Source organism: Sarcophilus harrisii, chromosome 2, assembly GCF_902635505.1.
Source record: "Sarcophilus harrisii chromosome 2, mSarHar1.11, whole genome shotgun sequence".
NCBI lineage: Eukaryota > Metazoa > Chordata > Mammalia > Dasyuromorphia > Dasyuridae > Sarcophilus > Sarcophilus harrisii.
In genome coordinates, this window is record NC_045427.1 from 343,989,355 (window position 1) to 344,010,516 (window position 21,162).

Sequence of the window (21,162 nt, forward strand, 5' to 3'; positions counted from 1 at the left end):
CATAAAAAGACAGGCATACCTGAACAAAACTGTGTGAATTTGTTTTGTTTCATTATATCTACTTGCTACAAGACTTTCTCCCTCTCTTTTTAGTTGAGAGGAGAAGAGAAAGAAAGGTTAAAATGTGATGAAAAAACAGAGGATTCATTAAAACCTTTTTTAATACACATTATAAAACACAAGAAAGCAGAACCAAATCAAAATTAATCCATGGAATTTACCATATTTAAAAAATATCAAGTAAGATAAAATGGAGATTCATTATTTCATATGCAATCTTCATTTTGTGTTTTGTTACCTACATATATATATATATATATATATATATATAGACATATACGTATACAAAAATGTTTGAGTTTTGTTGTTTGTTTTATTGCGGGGGAAGTTGGTATTCAATTTCAGAATAATTTTTTTAAAAAGATCTACATTTGACTTCTAATTCTGTCACTTATTGTAGATATAGGTGAATTACAGATTCAATTACTGAGAAAAGTAAGATTATTTTGATGTTACAGTAACTCTTTAAAATTACTTTTATACTTTTTTTTTACTTATACTTTTTTTAACTTATTGAAAAAATAAAGATCATATGTTACTCAGGGATTTATTGGAAATTCATTTTCTTTTTGACTTTTAAACCCCTTCTCAACCTGGCCCCAAATAATCTTTCAGCCTTCATAATATGTTAATTCTCTACTTATACTCTGTGAAGGAAGTGAATTGTGAAAGGTATATCACAAGAGAGTGTTCTAAAATATGAGTGAAAGTTGGCTGGGCCCCAGGGCCAGGTTTCTTTCTCCAGAAATCATGTGGTTTACAAGGAGTGGGACACATAGCCCTTTTTTTTTTTTTGTGAGACTAAATTGGGGCTATCTTGGGATTGAAAATCCCATATAAAGTAATTTAGTAATCCTAAAGATGTGGTTGGATTAGAAGTTTTTCCTCATTTATGACTTAGAATGTGATGTCATTTATCCTGACTAATCAGTGCAAAAATCTAGCCTAAAGGGAGTGTTACCCGAGACTCATATATAATTCTTGTCTTGTTAACTGGGTCTTGCCTCTCCTTGTTTGACTGTTTGTTGGCAGGGAGACGTCCTTTCTCGGGAGCTTGTAATAAAATTCCTTTCTGCTTTTACCTTTAGAAATCTCTTTGATTTATCTGAGCCTGTGGTCTTTGTCCCACAAATCAATGATCTAGCCAAACTATTCCTCTGTTCTTCACATGCACCAGTCTATCACCCACTTCTGTACTTTTACAATAGTCATCCCCATTGTACTCCCTCCTCATCTGCACCTCATAGAATCCTTCCTTTCTTTCAAGACAATGAAACTTAAACCCTGCCCCTCCTGGTGCCCCTAACTTTAACTGTCCTTATCTTCTTTCAAGTTTCCTGAGATCTAACCCTTCAGGTTAGCATTAACCCTTCAATGCCCTCAAAATTGTGCTTTGTATATCCCACTTGATCCACTCTAGCTATTCACCTTCCTCATAGAGCATATCAGGAAGTGCCATGGGTTCATTTATGGCAAAAAATAGTTTATTATAGTCTTCTTTTCTATTTTTCCCTCAATTTATTATCCTTCCTGTTATATCCTTAAATGCTTTGGGGATAATTTGGCTTAACTGAGTTTTTCATCAAATTTCCTGTAATTTTATTTTTCCACCTACTGTTTGGGGCCTAAAAATACCATTCACAATCTTTATTTATTATTATACAAATAGAATCATGGAATCTCAGAGTTGGAGGGAAATTTCCACAACTCACATTCATCTCCTTTCCATTCATACAACCAATTCTCTACTAGAATCCCAACTCTGATAAATTACCATAGATAAATTACTTAACTTCCATAAGCATTTCACTTTCTCACCTGTAAAATGAGATTAAAAACATTTGATGTACAATCTACCTTAGGATGGTTTTTGTGAATAAAGTGTTTTGAGATCTTTAATGCTTTAACACTATATAATTGGGAGTTATCCTGGAAGTCTGGAGATCTAGATCCCAGTCTTAGCTCCTGTATCAGCATAATGGAGTATAAGAAGCACCATCCTTAAAATCAGAAGAATCATTGTAGAATCTTAGCTCTGCCATTTACTACCTAAATGGATTTGGACTGTGTTTGGCCTCTCCAAGTCTCAGTTTTCTCCTCTGTTAAATAAAAGAATAGGACTCAATGACTTTTGTGGTTATTTTCAGCTTTAATATTCTATTTTTCTATTTGCAATGGATCTTCCTGACTCCTTCCTCCAGAATTACTCTACTAACTTGTATAAAAGCTCAAAAAAGTGGTTGCTAATGCTCTTAAAATTCTAAGAGTAAACTTGAAGTTCCTGAGTCTCCACCAAAATGATTCCTCACTTAAAAATCAGCTGATTCAAATAATTCTTAACTAAAGCATTTATTTAAAAAGTAAAGCAAGAATAATAACTTTATACTATTCTATGTATAAATATGAGAGGCTCTCTTCTTCAAAATATACGTAGGGTCAATAAGTAGAGTGGATACAAACAATGTACCCTTTTAGTAAAGCACTGTGGAAAACACAGGTGGCCAAAATAATTCACTACCCTGGAACTATGGTCATTGAAATCCTTTCTCCTTTTAAAAACTAGCTTTACTGATGTGCATGACATCTTCATTGGATAGACGCTTCTACTGCTAAGATAAGTTGTTCCACAACTGGTCTGGGTGGCTTCAAGGCTAAGCTGACTGCTCCATAGCTGGGATAGCCTGCTCTGTTACTGCACTAGAGAGTGTTACAGAACAGTTCATTTCTCTGCAGGTTTGGAATACTTTATTGGACTGGGTCTCTTCAATGCTGGGGAAATGTGCACTCTTTCAGAAAGGGCAAAGACTCTTTTCTTGGATTTATAGAATCTTTTCCAGTTCCTCATCTTTGACTGAAATCTGACCAGTTTTTGCCTCTCAGGCAGCCGGTAGCATTGAAGAAAACTATATAACCCCCCTTCCACCAGCCTCCAAGATATTCTCTTAAAATGACCTTTTTGATTTGGGGCTGGGTCTCTTAAGTGAAAGATATCATTCTAACTGGTTATCAACCATTCTTATCTCTGCCAACTGGGTCATAACCATGTTATTACAAACCAGTTTAGGGATTCAAAGTTCCCCAGATTATAAATGAACAGATAAGAAACAAGGAGCTGAGGCAGTATTTGCCCTGGGTGGTGCATTGTCTGTCTGGCCTGCTTTTTTTTCCCAATTTTTTTTTTCATATGCAAGTCTTACATTTGTTTTTGTCTTTGCTTCTTTCAATCAGCAAAATTGACAAAGTATGAAAGAGGCACACTTTGCATATGAAAATGTGTCTCAGAATATAGGATCTAGATTTTTTCACACAAGTGGGTTTTTTTTAATTCTATCTATGAGATACTGCTTTGCAGGTGTTCTGACCTACAAAAATATCCCTCTTCCTCTACCCCTATAGAGAGCTGAGGTGATCTTATTGATAGGTTAAGTGTATCAGCAATGGCTGCATATTACATTTGGAAGAGTATCATTAAGAAATTTTCCTTTTCCCTCCCTTTGCCCATTACTCAGGGACCCAAAGATCTCCCTTTTTTTCTTCCTCCACATCATAAATCCTCATTCAGATTATAGCAGAGCAACTTCTTTGTCATTATCTTCCTCTGCACCAAGAGCTTCAGTATAGAATATAAATTCTAGAGCTTGACAAATATGTCTGAATCAATTGGAGGAAGTTGGGAGGTTTGGACTAGAGAAAAATGGTTTAAGCTGGAGTTGTTCAGTGGTTTCAGGTATTTGAAGGATTGTCATAGGATGGAAACACTAGTCCCAGAGAGTATAGTTAGAGGCAATGGGTGGAAGCAACAAAGTAGAAAGGTAACAAGCATTTTATTAGATGTTTACTTTGTGCCAGGCATTTTGCCATCAAAATCTTCTACAAAGAATCAAATTTTGGTGACAAGTAAAGACTTCTTTTTTAATTTAAAAAAGCTGCTTTAAATGAGAATAGGCTTCCCAAAAATTAGTGAGTTACTATTTTTAGAGGTGCTTAAGCAAAGGGTGGATAGTCACTTGTTAGAGATCTTATACAAGAAATTTCATTTTAATGAATAAATTCTTTATTTCAAACATTTATTAGCGATTATGTTCAGAGTACTATATGAGATGATGCATAAAATAAAAAATAACTAAGACATGGTCTCAACCTTCATGAGGATCTCAGTGTGGTACATGGGGATGATAATGATGATGACTAGGAGTTATATATTGCTTTAAGGTTTACAAAGTATATTTTACAGATATTTCATTTGATCCTCACAGCTACCCTGGGAGGCAGGTGTTATTGTTATCTCCACTTTATAAATGAGGAAACTGGGGTAAACAGAGGTTGAAGTGATTTGCCCAGAATTACACAACTAGTAAATATCTAAGATTTAGGTCTTCCTAATTCCATGTCCAGTGCTCTTTCTACTCTGTCATCTAGACTCCTTATATTGTGTTGTTATTTAATATCACATTATATTTTCTTAATGATATTATCATTAATAATAGAATAGTTGGACTGAAGCCACTTAACATATGTATAAATCTGCACATCTAATATGCAGTATTTAAAAATACATAGAGAAGAGCTTTATAGTTCTCCACTATAATCTTCTTCAGTCACCTTATCATATTATAAAGGTTACCATTAAATGCATGCTAAAAGGTATGTACCCAAGAAGCCCAGACACCAACCAAAGTTGAAAAGTACAACCAAGTTGAAAAGGCTTTAAGAGGTAGATGACTATCATCAGACAAACTGCTTAGGTAAATATAGAGAAGCTTTATTTAATCAACAGAGAGATGACCATTTCATCAATTGCCTCCAAGTGAAAGATAGGACATAATAATTTCCCAGAAGACCAGGGAAGGGTTTTTTTTTTCAAAGCTTATTAAATATTTTATTTTTACCAATTACATGTAAAAAGAATTTAATATCTTTTTTTTCAAATTTTGAATTCCAAATTCCAAATTCTCTCACTCCCTTCCCTCACCCCTTCATCGAAAAGGCAAGCAATTTGACATAAGTTATACATGCGTCATCATACAACACATTTCCATGAAAGACAATCTGTAAAATCATGGAACACCAAAAGAAATCCAAGAAAAATAAAGAAATAAGTATTTTTGATCTGCATTCAGCCTCTTTCATTCTCTGACCATGGAAAGCACTTTTTCATCAAAAGTGCTAAAGAATTGTCTTGGATTATTGTATCGCTGAGAATTATTCACAATACCCAGTTATACAATATTGATGTTTCTGTGTGCAATGTTCTCTTGATTCTGCTCATTTCATTTTGCATTAGTTCATGTAAGTCTTCCTTTGCTGTTCCAAGAGCATCCTGCTCATTGTTTCTTTTTTTTTTCTTTTTTTTTATTATATCTTTTTATTGACAGAACATATGCATGGGTAATTTTTCAACTTTGTCCCTTGCACTCACTTCTGTTCCAACTTTTCCCTTCCCTTTCTCCACCCCCTTCTCTAGATGGCAGGTAGTCTTATACATGTTAAACATATTAAAGTATATCTTAAATACAATATATGTGTACAGATCCGCACAGTTCTCTTGTTGCACATGAAATATCGGATTCAGAAAGCAAAAATAACCTGAGAAGAAAAAAAAAATGCAAGTAGTCCACATTCATTTGCCAATGTTCTTTCTCTGGATGTAGCTGATTCTGTCCATCATTGATCAATTGGAATGGAATTGGATCTTCTCATTGTCGAAGACATCCACTTCCATCAGAATATATCCTCATATAGTATTGTTGTTGAAGTGTATAATGATCTTCTGGTTCTGTTTATTTCACTTGGTATCAGTTCATGTAAGTCTCTCCAAGCCTCTCTATATTCATCCTGCTGGTCATGTCTTATAGAACAATAATATTCCATAACATTCATATACCATAATTTACCCAACCATTGTCCAGTTGATGGGCATCCATTCAATTTCCAGTTTCTATCCACTACAAAAAGGACTGCCACAAACATTTTGGTACATACAGGTACCTTTCCCTTCTTTAATATCTCTTTGGCATATAAGCCCAGTAGTAACACTGCTGGATCAAAGGGTATGCACAGTTTGATAACTTTTTGAGCACAGTTCCAAATTGTTCTCCAGAATGGTTGGATCTGTTCACAACTCCACCAACAATGCATCAGTATCCCAGTTTTGCCTCACTCCCTCCAACATTCATCATTATCTTTTCCTGTCATCTTAGCCAATCTGACAGGTGTGTAGTGGTATCTCAGAATTATCTTAAATTGCATTTCTCTGATCAATAGTGATTTGGAACACCCTTTCATATGGGTAGAAATAGTTTCAATTTCATCATCTGAAAATTGTTCATATCCTTTGACCATTTATCAATTGGAGAATGGATTGATTTCTTATAAATTAGAGTCAATTCTCCTAATTTATAAAAAATCAAGCCATTCTTCAATTGATAAATGGTCAAAGGATATGAACAGACAATTCTCAGATGAAGAAATTGAAACTATTTCTAATCATATGAAAAGATGCTCCAAGTCATTATTAATTAGAGAAATGCAAATTAAGACAACTCTGAGATACCACTACACTCCTGTCAGACTGGCTAGAATGAAAGGGAAAGATAATGCGGAATGTTGGAGGGGATGTGGGAAAACAGGGACACTAATACATTGTTGGTGGAACTGTGAATACATCCAGCCATTCTGGAGAGCAATTTGGAACTATGCTCAAAAAGTTATGAAACTGTGCATACCCTTTAATCTAGCAGTGTTACTACTGGGCTTATATCCCAAAGAGATCATAAAGAAGGGAAAGGGATCTGTATGTGCACGAATATTTGTGGCAGCCCTTTTTGTAGTGGCTAGAAACTGGAAACTGAGTGGATGCCCATCAGTTGGAGAATAGCTGAATAAATTGTGGTATATGAATATTATAGAATATTATTGTTCTGTTAGAAATGACCAACAGGATGACTTCAGAAGGCCTGGAGAGACTTACACAAACTGATGCTGAGTGAAACGAGCAGGGCCAAGATGAACTGAACCAGCTACGCCCAGAGAAAGAATTCTGGGAGATGACTAAAAACCATTAGATTGAATTCCCAATCCCTATATTTATGCCCACCTGCATTTTTTATTTCCTTCACAAGCTAATTGTACAATATTTCAGAGTCTGATTCTATTTGTACAGCAAAATAACGGTTTGGTCATGAATACTTATTGTGTATCTAATTTATATTTTAATATATTAAACATCTACTGGTCATCCTGCCATCTGGGGGAGGGGGTGGGGGGTAAGAGGGGAAAAATTGGAACAAGAGGTTTGGCAATTGTCAATGCTGTAAAGTTACCCATACATATAACCTGTAAATAAAAGGTTATTAAATTAAAAATAAATAAATAAAAAATAAAAAAATTAGTCAATTCTCTATGTATTTTGGAAATGAGGCCTTTATCAGAACATTTAACTGTAAAAATGTTTTCCCAGTTTATTGCTTCCCTTCTAATCTTGTCTGCAGTAGTTTTGTTTGTACAAAAGTTTTTCAATTTGATATAATCAAAATTTTCTATTTGTGATCAATAATGATCTCTAGTACTTCTTTGATCACAAATTCCTTCCTCTTCCACAGGTCTGAGAGGTAAACTATCCTATGTTCTTCCAATTTATTTATAATCTCATTTTTTATGCCTGGATCATGAACCCATTTTGACCTTATCTTGGTATATGTTGTTAAGTGTAGGTCCATGCCTAATTTCTGCCATACTAATTTCCAATTTTCCCAGCAGTTTTTGTCAAATAATGAATTCTTATACCAAAAGTTGGGATCTTTGGGTTTGTCAAACACTAGATTGCTATAGTTATTGACTATTTTGTCTTGTGAACCTAATCTGATCAACTAATCTATTTCTTAGCCAATACCAAATGGTTTTGGTGACTGCTGCTTTATAATATAGTTTTAGATCTGATACAGCTAGGCTGCCTTCATTTGATTTTTTTTTTCATTAGTTCCTTTGAAATTCTTGACCTTTTGTTCTTCCATATGAATTTTGTTGTTATTTTTTCTAGGTCATTAAAATGGTTTCTTGGCAGTCTGATTGGTATAGCACTGAATAAATAGATTAGTTTAGGTAGTATTTTCATCTTTGTTATATTCACTCGGCCTATGCAAGAGCACTTAATATTTTTCCAGTTGTTTAAATCTGACTTTATTTGTGTGGAAAGCGTTTTGTAGTTTTACTTATATAGTTCCTGACTTTCCTTTGGCAGATAGAGTCCCAAATATTTTATGCTATTGCCAGTTATTTTAAATGGAATTTCTTTTTGTATCTCTAACTGCTGGATTTTGTTGGTGATGTATAAAAATGCTGAGGATTTATATGGATTTATTTTGTATCCTGAAACTTTGCTAAAATTGTGGATTATTTCTAATAGCTTTTTGTTGGAATCTTTACAAACTGCTAAGTCGAGTTGTTAGAGACAATAATTATCTAATTTAGCATGGTTCAGTATGGTTAATCTGATCCTACGAGGAGATGTTATGGGCCAGCACTTGAAACAAGGTACTAAGTACAACTGATAGACAATAATGCTTGTGTTCACACCTCCCTTGAAGTTCTTAGGGCCAGAGAGCACTCTGGGAGATAACCCAGAATCCCATTCTCTCAGAGGAGGAGTTAATCTTTGGGAGATCATATATATAGAGGAAGCTCTTAGAGCTTCAGGAGAGTTACTTGAGAACATTCCTAGGGGTTGGAGAGGAGCACTCTGGGAGGAAGCCTACAAGCCCTCTCTCTGAGGCAAGAAAGATTCATTTTCATCTTCCATATTGGTGCTGGCTGGAGGCTGAAGAAAGCAGAGGCAGGAGCAAAGGACAAAGCTGCAAGAGCTCTTAGACCCAAGCAGAAAGATAGGCCTCTAAGAAAACTAACTGGGCTATATTGAAGGACACAATAAAAGATCTGAACTTTTATCAGCTGGCTGCGATTTTTGGGTGATTATTTACTTGTAACTGAAGCTAAAACTGCCTCCAGAAAACCTCCCTGAGAAACAAACCTCTCTCCCAGAGAGAACTCTTATATTAAAGAAGAAAAAATACCAACAGCTTTTTAGTAGAATCTCTGGGGTTCTCTAATTATACCATCATATCATCTGCAAAGAGTGATAATTTGGTTTCCTCATTACCTAATCTAATTCCTTTAATCTCTTTCTCAACTCTGATTGCTGAAGTTAGTGTTTCTAATACAATATTGAAAAGTAAATCTGATAGTGGGCAACCTTATTTCACTCCTGATATTATTGGGAATGATTCCAGTTTATCCCCATTAAATATGATGCTCACTGACGGTTTTAAATAGATGCTCCTGACTATTTTAAGGAAAAGTTCATTTATTCCTATACTTTCAAGTGTTTTTAATAGGAATGGATGCTGGATTTTATTAAATGATTTTTTTTTGCATCTATTGAGATGACCATATGGTTTTTGTTAATTTGGTTATTGATATAGTCAATTATACTAATAGTTTTCCTAATATGGAACCAGACCTGCATTCCTGGTATAAATCCTACTTGATCATGGCATATTATCCTGGGGATGATTTTCTGTAATCTTTTTGCTAATATTTTATTTAAGATTTTAGCATCAATATTCATTAGGGAGATTGATCTATAATTTTCTTTCTCTATTTTCAACCTACCTGGTTTAGGTATCAGTACCATGTCTGTGTCATAAAAGGAATTTGGTAGGACTCTTTCAATCCCTATTTTTTCAAATAATTTATATAGCATTGGAGTTCATTGTTCTTTAAATGTTTGGTAGAATTCAAATGTAAATCCATCTGATCCTGGGGATTTTTTTCTTAAGGAGTTGATTAATAACTTGTTCTATTTCTTTTTCTAAAATGGAACTGTTTAACCAATTTACTTCTTCCATTGTTAATCTGGGCAAGCTATATTTTTGAAGGTCTTCTTCCATTTCATTTAAGTTATTGAATTTATTGGCATAAAGTTGGGCAAAGTAACTCCTAATTATTGCTCTAATTTCCTCTTCATTGGTGGCAAGTTCTCCCTTTTCATTCGTAAGACTAACAATTTGATTTTCCTCTTTCCTTTTTCTAATCAAATTTACTAAGGTGTTTCTCTATTTTGTTTTTTTCATAGAACCAACTATTAATTTTATTTATTAATTCAATAGTTTTTGATCTCTCCTTTTTATTTTTAGAATTTCAAGTTTAGTATTTGACTATGGGTTTTTAATTTGCTTCTTTTGTAAGTTTTTTAGTTTCAAGGCCAATTCATTGACCTCTTTCTCTATTTTTTGCAAGTAGGTCTCTAGAGACATAAAATTTCCCCTTATTACCACTTTGGCTGGTCCCACACATTTTGGTATGACATCTCACCATTGTCATTTTCTTGGGTGAAATTATTAATTGTATCTATGATTTGCTGTTTCACCCAATAATTCTTTAGAATGAGATTATTTAATTTCCAATTATTTTTTGGCCTATTTCCCCCTGACTTTTTATTGAATGTAATTTTCATTGCATTGTGATCTAAAAAAAGGATGCATTTACTATTTCTGCCTTTCTACATTTGAATTTGAGGTTTTTATGCTTTAATATTTATGGTCAATTTTTGTATAGGTTCCATGAACTGCTAAGAAGGAAGTGTACTCCTTTCTGTCTCCATTTAGTTTTCTCCATTTAATTATCATACCTAAATTTTCTAGTATTCTAGTTCCCTCTTTGACTTCTTATTTATTTTGTGGTTTGATTTATCTAATTCTAAGAGTGCAAGGTTGAGATCTCCCACTATTATAGTTTTGCTGTCTATTTCTTCTTGCAGCTCTCTTAATTTCTCCTGTAAGAATTTAGTTGCTACATCACTTGGTACATATATGTTTAATATTGAAGAAGAGCCATTTAAACTGCATCCTGAATGATGAATGGATTTTTCAAGAAGAAAATTAATTAAGACACAGGAAACACCATAAGCAAAGACATAGAGAGAGAGAAAAACAGTAGATGTGCTTTACACAAAGTAGATGCTTAATGAGTATTTGTTGAAATGAACTGATTTAAAATATCTAAAGAAGGGACTCATCTAGTTTGGCCAGAAAGTACATACACAATGTCAGATTAAGTTGGGAAAAAGAGGAAGTACCACTGTGAAGAAAATGTTGAATATGAACAGACCACTGCCCAACTCAGCTTCTTGAGCCATAAGAAAAAAATGATCTCCTAGGCAAGGTTAGAGGGTTACCAACCAACCAAGAAGTAGTAAAGAACAATATATTTATTCCTTTCACACTCAAAGTAGGTCTTATCAAAGTCCTCTTACCTTTTTCCCTGTCTCCTGGCTCTGAGAAGTGGACCTTTGGAAAGCAATCCTCTTAGAAGCCTGAATCCATCTCCTTTCCCCAACTTCTATTCTTAATGCAAGGAGATCAGTTATTGTTTCTAAATCAGGCATCCCTTAAAGATCATCTATTCCTTCTATCAGTTCAACATGAGGCCTGTGGCTAAAATGAAGCCTACATTTATAATATATAAAAATAATATCAAAATCATAATACCTTAAAATATATAACAATAATATAAAGATAAATCTTGAAGTCAGGATGATCTGGGTTAAAGTCCTTCCTTATATACATACTATCTTGGAAACAATAGATAAAATACTTAACATTTCAGTGCTACCTGCCAATGCTCTAAGTTATAGAATTTACAGAAGAATTGCAGTATCTGGTCTCCAAACAGACCCATCCAAAAAGAATTTTTTGGGAGATGGGAGATGATTGGCAGGGAGAGGTTAGCAGTACCTCTTATCTGCTGGATCCTGTAAATTTGAGAGGTCAGATACTCCTAAATCTAAGTACTAGTGTAATAGGAGGGCACATCTGAAACAACTTCTTGGAGAATAAGATGACTATTTGCAGGAAAATTAGCACAAGTCATACTCCAGCTTGCAAGAAAATATGGATCTGTAAGTGAGTTGATCTGATAGAGATGAAGATGAAATGTATATTCAGTAATCCCACAAATGTGGCATGTTTTAATGTTTAAATACCAGGCTCCTGGTAGAGTATAATAGGAGATACTACTTCATGTTTTAAATATTTGTCAATATATGCTTATGAGTCTTGGGGATTTAACACTTGCTTTTGGAGATACCCTAGTCATGCACTAAATCTAAGCTTTAAGAAAATTTTCCTTGGGCTTCCATGATGATGGTATAATGAGCCAAAGTTTGAGAAGATTGGGAGATTGGAAGATTGAAAGAGGAGAGCATTAAGAAAGTTGTCCTTATTTTATAGATGCAATAGATGAAGTGAATTGCCCAGAGTTCCACAGATAATGAATGTTGAGGCTACATTTGAACTCAAGTCTTCTTGCTCCCCAGTCTAGCCATCTATCCACTATCATCTAGCTGTCTTTAAATGAACAAGAATTGCAATGTTTGAGCTAGTTTTCTGTCATAGTCAGACCCAGTCTCAGTCTGACCTAATCTCCTCCAGCAGTCTGGCAGTCTCAACTAATCTCCATCTGAGTCTGACTTTGTCCCCAGTTTAAATACCTTACTATATTCTAGACTGGCTTATACTTAGTATACAATATACTAAGTATAAGCCAATCTAGAGTGATTATATCATTATATCAAACTAAAGGGATTATATCATCATGTCATACTAGATATATGTGAGCTAGAAAACCATTATCTCATTAATTCCACTGAGTTAACACCTGGTTTCAAGTCTACTTCTTTCAAGTATACTTCTCCAAAGTTCCACCCTCTACAAAGAATTTCTAGAGAGCATACATATGGAATAAGCATCCGATATATGAGGTATATACCAAGCAAAGACATAGGGATGTAACTGGAATGTTATATGCAAGTCATGGAATATATAAAAGAGAATAATGTACAATACATCTGAAAGGAGAGTTTGGAAACAGATTGTGAAGGGATTTAAATACCAAATATAGGAGTTTATCTTTTAATTCACAGGCAAATTATCTTTTAATTCACAGGAGCCACTAAAGCATTTTGAGCAAAGGAACGTCATTGTTAGATCTACTTTGCCAAAATAGAGTGGAGGGGGAAAAAGGATTGGAGGCGGGAAAAACTGGATGTAGAAATACCAAATAAGAAGATATTTCAGTAGTCCAGGTGAGAATTGATGAGGTCTGGAACTAGATTGATTATAGATAGTATATGATATTATGTGATAGAGTGATTTATAGAAAAGGAAGCTGATCCTCAGGAGATAATATTTATAAGACATGGCAAATGATTTGTTATAAAGAATGAGTGACAATAAAGAAGGTACTCCCCCATATCTGGTTCCTAAGATTCCTGCTTCAGAGTTCAATCTGCATCCCATCAAATTGGTCACTTATTACCAGGGCCCTAGAAGGCTTACTTATCACCTCTCATCCAGGTGAACTTTCCTAACAGACAAAAAGTAACTAATTGCTCATTAACATTCAAAAGAAGAAAAAGTAGCAGAAAGGTAACTGAACCCAAGTCAAAAGATCCAACAAACTCTGGCTCTGATAACTATGTAATCTTAGATAAGCCATTTTAACTATGCCTCAGTTTCCTCATCTATAACAAAGTGGGTGGGGGAATAAGACATATTACCTACTTTATAGCGATGTAAGAAAAGTGTTCTGTGAGCTTTAATAGAAATGTGTATTCCTAAAATTGGTTCCACTCTGATGCTGCAGTTTAGTTTTTTGTTTTGTTTTCTTTTGTTTGTTTTTTTTTGTGTTTTTTCTACCCAGGCTGATATGCAGGACTAATACAGCTTCATAGGTTAGTGTCCATGAAGCATAGTGAACCTCTGCAAGGTTGGATGGCAAATTCCCTCTTCAGGTTCAAAAAGTTAGACACTTTTAGCTTTCCTTGGGTGATCTTTAATCTCTTAACTATTCCCCTGAGAAAGAGTTTGTTTTGATATCAAAAATATTCCCTTGTTTTATTAGAGAAATCCATCCCTGCTGCACCAGACAAAGGGCATACAATGGTTCTCAAACTTTTGTTTTCAGTATCTTTATCCTATTAAAAATTATTGAGGATCTTTCCAAAGCGTTTTTGTTTATCTGGGTTATATTTATAGACATTTACCATATTGGAAATAAAAACTATTTTTGAATTTGTAGACTGGGTTTCAGAGATCCCCAGGATTCTCTAGACCATACTTTGAGAACCACTATAGAATGTCAGAGTTGGAGAATGACTTCACTCCCTCATTTAAATCGAGGGAAACTTCCTCAGTAGAAAATTATATAGCTCAAAGTCACACAGTGAATAGGCAAAGATAATAATAGAACTCAGATCTAAATTGTATGTAATAGAAATCTGAGAACGTTAGTGAAAACCCTAAAGATGATATCCACTCTCCTAGTAATTGTGGGTGAGTTAGTCCAAATTCTGCTATGCTGTGAAGGCACTTTTCACATACCTTCCCTGTCTCCTTGAAGACTATCTTTTCTAATGTTTCATCCTCTACAAATATCATACTTGAATCTCTTCCCTTTCCTGGTATTAACTTACTAGTGAATTTAACTCTGAAAATGGGTCAAGTGATGATCTGTCTTTATATATTATTTTTTTTCCTCAAATAGTTTTTATATATTTGAGCTATTTCTTTTGAGTAAACCATTCCTGGTTCTTTTCTGTGTTATGTTACTAAAGGCAAGTGAAAGACAAACTGACACAAATTTAATAACAGAGACATGTTATTAAGCAGACTATGTACCCTTTCTCCTGGCCAGTATTTAAAAGAGCTGGAGTTCTGACAAATAGGTGAGTCTTCTCTCTTTTTGGTATTAAAGGCTGAACTACTTTTGGGCAAAGGATCCTCATGATCAGAAGAGATAAGGAGCAAGGATTTGATGAACACTTAAAAATAAGATTATTTCTCTAAATTACCAGTGACTGGAACTCTAAAGAGCTTTGTCAAATGTGATAAGATAAACATTTTGGTTGGAGACCAAGTTGCTGAAATACCAGGTTATCCTTTTGATTTAAAAAACCTAATCACAACCAGCTTAGATCTAGACTTCCAGGATGGATTCTCTTCCTCACAGGCAAATTTTCTACTCCAGAAACACGATTCTTAATAGATCTTCCGAAATTTGTTTGTTATATAAATTTAATTGTTATGTGCAATTGATGAGGTTAGTGGCAGACAGACAGTTGTTAAAAATCCCCTTTTGGTCAGTGCGGAAGTTCTTCATGAAAGAATTCATGAAACCCAAAATATTAATTGGCAAAAATGAAAGTTTATTGTTGGATAGGAAGCCAGCTCTGCTAAGAGATTGACTTCTTTAGAGGCAAAGTTTTATTAGGGAAATGAAGGCTGACACCGAGAAGAGAATGCCTTCTCAGTAGGCAGGGTCCTAGCAGCTGCTTTGGACCTTCTGCAAAGTCCCATTAGGGAAATGGAGGCTCACCTGAGAAGAGAAATACCTTCTCAGCTGGCAGAGTCCTAGAAGCAGAGAAAGCTGCTTTGGACCTTCTGCAAAGTCCTGTTAAAGAAATAGAGGCTGACACTGAGAAGAGAATCCCTTCTCATCAAGCAAGGTCCTAGCAAGCTACTCTGGACCATCTGCAAAGTCTAAGTTCAGAAAGTGCCCTTTAAAAAAGAATCTTTGAGGCTCAGGTATCCCCCTTCATAATAAATGCAGGGGATATGAAGATGGAAAAGTCTGCAAGTTGGGAAAGATTGTTTTAAAATTGGATCTCCTTTACACAATGAAACAGAAAGTATGATACTCCAGGAGAGCTGACTGCAGAGAAGCAAGCTGAACTTTACAATTACAATGACTTCCAAGACCCAACTGGGAATAAACTTGTCCCCTTGACCAGCATTTCCTTGCTAAGAGACAATTGGGGGGTAAAATACATCTCTTGTTGGCATTTGTATTCTGGTAGAAAAGTTGGAGAAGGACTCTGCAATTTAAATACCAGCGTGTTTAAGCTCAGCAGGGAAAAAGATAGAGGTTTTTCATAAAGCAACCTTTAGATTCTTGCTTGGGCACAATGCATGAAAATTTGGCTTGGACATGTTTAGAAATGAAAAATGCAGACAAAAGCCCTCTAAGGCCAGAAGTGAACGGTAAACGTGCAAGAAATGTGAAATCTCCATATTAACCAAAGGCAGAGAGACCTAAAAACCAATAGAAAAAACCAACTCAGTAGATCCTACAATCACCCATTCTCGGCAGCTTTGCGTGAACTGCTAATGCAGAAAAAGGGCTGTGGATTTGCCTCCCTCCTTCCCCCTCGGGGCACACTCTCAGCCCTTAGCCAGCTGGGTTGCTACATTTCCAACTCTGGACTTTTCCTGCGTCTTTTGGGTCCCAGCTATATTCAATAGCTTCTAGCAAATCCGCTTTCCAAAAAAAGCCTAAGATCCCTGGCTCAAGAGGCAAGGAGCAGCATTTTAGAGACTCATTCAGTCAGACCAGCGCTATCCAGCGGCCCCTCCGGGCTGGATCTGGAGACAGTGAGGCGTAGAAAGGATGCGCGCCCTTTGCCGCACAGAGCCAGGAGCCCCAACTTCTCAGCTGGAACTGACCAAGTGTTCAGCCCCTGTGCTAATATATCTCGGGGGGCGGGGGTGGGGAGGAAGAGGTAGAAGGGTGGGGCGAGCAGCCCGAGAGGGACAGGAGCCTACGGCAGGGAAGGCTGAGCTTTTTTTAGAAATCAGACCTTCCCAGCAGCTAAGGGGACACTGGGATTACGGCGCCGCTCCAGGGAGCAAGGTGATGTGGCGCAGGGAATGCGAAGCTTCGGTCGTCTGTCTCTAACTTAGGAACAATTGCCTCTCGGTCCAGCCATGGGGCTCTCGGGACTCCTCCCGGCAGCCCGCAGGAAGCATCCCATCTTTGGTGTGGGCGCCCAGAACCTTGAACGCTGCGCTCAGCCGCCCCACAGCCGCCGCCCGAAAAGGCGAGAATCCTAGGGATTCGTCACCCAGGTGAGTGTCTTTTCCTGGGTCCCGGAGGCTGCCGGCTTCTTGGGCCCCAGCGGACAATGGCGCGCCTCTCCTCCGTTGCCTCTGCACCGGCAGCGTAGCGCCTCTCTCCTCTTCGCCTGACTCCATCGAGGCGGCTCCTGGGGTGCGCCGGAGAGACAGTGGGGACACCGTACGGCAGCCTCGCACGGGCTTCGCTCCCCCTTTCCCTCTAAGCCCGATCGGCTGCGGTCAGAAGAAAAGGCGCGGCGGGAGCCGGGTGTGATAGGAGCCCGTAAGGGAGCAGGTGCAGCCTTTGCAAGGCGGCCGGCGGCTCTGCCCTGCCTCGGTGCCTATCGCCCGGGTGCCTACGCGGGAACATGTATGGCGAACTCTTCAATTCCACCAGTGCCGCCCAAGTCCCGCTCCCGCTGCACACCAGCGGGATATACGCGAGCGGGACCCCGAAGCCCGTGAACTCTTCTCCTCTCTACACGGCGACAGCGCGGGCTCTCAAGGAGGGGGAGATAAGTAAGCCGGACCTGGTGACTTACCTCCTGTTGTTCTTCTTCCTACTCTTGTCAGTGGTTGTCATCGTACTCTTCATTAACTGTCAGCTGAAAAACTCCTTCTTTGCCACTTTACCTTACGATCGCTCTCTGAGGGAGGCTCGGACTCCGTGGAAAACGCAGGCTGTCTAACACCACAGGCGGCCAGCAGCTGGATAATAAACCTGTCTGCTCCTTTTGACTTGAAAATTCTTTGTGCTTCTGGGGTCTGCTCTGAGATTAGAAAACCTGTGTCGTAAGATGTCTCCCTTTTCTTTGACCACGATGTGCACGAAAAAGAGTAGGACTGTTGTAGATCCAAGCGGATTAATGTTCCCAAACCGGTCCCCAAAGGACTAGTATTTATCACTTCATTAAAAAAAAAAAAAATCCCTGAAATTTTCTTTGTTTGGCATTTGTTACAGTTTACATACTCTATATGAATGTGTTACTTCTTTGGATAAATGCAAGTGGGAGTAAGTTTGTGGCCTCACACTAATCTAAATGATAGAATGATGAAAACCAGTTTCAAGTTTTAAGAAATTAGGTTTAAAGTACTCAGATTGTCATTTCTGTCTTCCCAGAGAGACTATCCCACGAAGTCCAATGTGGGGTTGAGAAGTCTTCAGAAAAAGCATATTTGCAATCTTTTGGTAGGACATAATGAAAGTCAGGACTCGGTGTACTTGTTACTCAGCTTGGACTTCAATACTAAATGAATTTCATAACTGGAAAGACTGAGTAGACCTCTGAGCTTGAATTTGTGCTTAGCTTTTCCCAAAGCAATGAGCCTTAATAGAAAAGGTATTTCAAAAAAAAAGAACCCAGTGAAAGTCAGATTAGCAAATCAAATTAAAAATTGTGACGAGTAAAATTTGTATCTGCTTGGGGGGTTGTTAAAGCTTGAAATGGTTACTCCAATCTTACTATCAGTTTTTTTTTTCCCCATACTAATTCTAAAGGCCATGCCATCACTCTGGGGAGTGTTCCTCACAAAGAAACCACCATGTATGATGTTCTGACAATAAAAATATAAACATTTCGCCTGTTGTCCATAAAAGATCTGCACACCAAGATGTTCAGAACTACCAAGACATATATATAATGTACATATGTTGTGTGTATATATCACACTTTTATCTCACATAAAGAGATGATATTTGTATCAGTGGGACAATCCTGGGGAGAAAGCTTCCTTCCTGCTTTGCATTGTTTAAACCAGGGGTCCTCAAACTTTTTAAATAGAGAGCTAGTTCACTGTCCCTCAGACTGTTGGAGGGCCAGACTATAGCAAAAAGAAAAACTTTGTTTTGTGGGCCTTTAAATAAAGAAATGTCATAGCCCTGGGTGAGGGGGATAAACGTCCTCAGCTGCCGCATCTGGCCTGCATGCTGTAGTTTGAGGACCCCTGGTTAAACCAACCATTTATATAATAAAACCTCAGAAATTTGAACCCCACTAACATGAAAAAGGTGATCTTTGGTTGGGCTACACTCAAGCACTTTGAGATATTTCAGGCCAGCAGGCTCTTACCTGATAATGGGCTTAGTTACCTCTGACTACCACTCTAGTATTGAATCAACTGGAAAATGTCACAAAATTGCTTCAGCAAGCATATGTGTGATCTATGCTCACCCCTTTGCCAGATTACTCAAATTAGTGAGACTTGATTCTGTTTTTGGCACAATATGCTTTAGACAGAGGCAGTGTTGTAGTGGAAGAAGCATGTATTGGACTAGAAGATGGATGATTTGGCCTCTAATACCAGGTTTGTCAGTATCTAGTTGAATTTATCAGCTGGTCTTAGACAAGTGCTTTCATGTCACAAAATCTCCATTATCTCCTATCAAATGAAAGGTTTGGATTTAATATTTTCAGATATGTGTATGTATATATGTATATGTGTGTGTATTCTAGAAATCAACCTGGGACTAATCTTTTTGACATTTTAGTATGTGAAGTCTAAAGAGTGAAAGACCAAGCAATTCAGTGAATATTAGGGAAAGTGGCATACCTCTCTGCTAGTCTCCATAATCATTTCTTTCTTTAAGTTATAATAGACCCTTCTTGCACCTAGCCCTACTGTCTCATAACAGTGCTGTATGATTTATGCGGAGAAGCATAAGATCCCTCTAACAATTCCCCAACCCCAAGAAAATAGAGGTAAAAACCAAATTTCCAATACTTTAGATTGCTTAAACTTTTACCCAATAATCCGGGTGGTTATAGGGACACTAGTCAAGTAACCAGGACAAATTTTGCTTCCTAAAAATACCCAAAGTAATGCCTGAATTAGAAGAATTTAACCCAGGAAGTGATCTATTGCCAAAACAATGTTTTTTGGAAACTAATATTAGATGAGAGATTTCAATTTGGGTCACCTTAAACTTTTCCAGATGGTGATTTCATAATTCAATTCAATAGGCATTTCTTAAAGCTGGACTAAGGTTTCCAAAATGAAAATGAGTGCACAAGTAATTTTAGAAGGGAAAAATCACTGATAGCTTGGAAGATAGGAGGATGGCTTGAGATAAACCTGCAAAAAAGATGATGCAGAGAGGTGGGAGTGGGAAAGAAATCTGTCATAGTAATGATTTATAGGATTTACCTGTGCAAATGCACAGAGGTAGAGATTAATTATTTTCTGAATGAATTATTCTATCTAAAAAGATTCTATTATGAAAAGGGAGCAAGACCTGGGTGGGGGTAGATTACAGTGTGTCTTAAATGTCAGATTAATGAATTTGTTGTATTTTATACTAATGGCAATAATAGGGAGCCACTGAAGGGTTTTGAGGTGGCAAAAGGTATATGGTCACAGTTATGTAAGATTATTATTGCAACTAGTTTGAGATTGGCTTGAAAAAGGAGAGTCCAGAAACAAGAAAATCAACTAGAAGATAATTTCAGTTGTACAAAGGACAGTGAATGATTGATTCCTGGCCAGGAAAGAGAGAACTGATATGGATACTAGGTGGCTGCTGATTAGAATTTTAAGAAAAGAGGCTAGGATGAATCCATGGTAATGAACCTGAGTGACTGAGAGCATGGTAGTACAATAATAGAAATAGGGGAGTTTGGAGGAGGGAAATTTTAAGTCAGCAGGGGAAGAAGGGGGGAGACAAATTCTATTTTAGACATTTGTCATGCCAACTGGACATCCACATGAAGATGTCTATCAGTTGGTGTTTTGGAAAAGTTTTGGTAAAAAATTAGAATAAAATATTTTGAAATCATCTGTGAAGATCATTGAAAACCTAAAAGTGGGTGAGATCCTTAAGGGAGAGAGATTGAAGAACTAAGAGATGACAGAATAGATCTCTGAGAGATAACTATGATCAAGGGACAAGAAATCAAAGGTGTTCTAGGAAATGGTAAAAGAACCAGAGGAGCACTGTATCACAAAAGCCCAAAGAGAAAAGAGTTAATAGGAAGAAGAGTATGGTCAACAATATAAAAAAACTGCAGAAAAGTCAAAGGAGTGAGGAAAAAATTATTTGAAATCACTGATAAACAATAGTATTAGTGTGAAATTAGGATTAGATACCAGATTGCAAGTCTCTGTATGTTGAATTAGCTGAATTCATAAAATTAAAGAGAATATTATGTTTCTCATCTGA

The 21,162-nt window shown here is 36.8% G+C and overlaps 1 protein-coding gene across 1 annotated transcript; it reads left to right on the top strand.

Moving 5' to 3' along the window:
- Positions 1-17,361: 17,361 nt before the first annotated feature.
- On the top strand, positions 17,362-18,346 carry SMIM32 (small integral membrane protein 32). Its single transcript, XM_031953015.1, has one exon. The coding sequence runs from the start codon at positions 17,375-17,377 to the stop codon at positions 17,693-17,695; it is 321 nt and encodes a 106-aa protein (XP_031808875.1). The 5' UTR covers positions 17,362-17,374; the 3' UTR covers positions 17,696-18,346.
- The last annotated feature ends 2,816 nt before the right edge of the window (positions 18,347-21,162 follow it).

Bases quoted from the DNA above. Each gene is read 5' to 3' on its own strand.
- SMIM32 (XM_031953015.1), top strand. From the start codon at position 17,375: ATGTATGGCGAACTCTTCAATTCCACCAGTGCCGCCCAAGTCCCGCTC.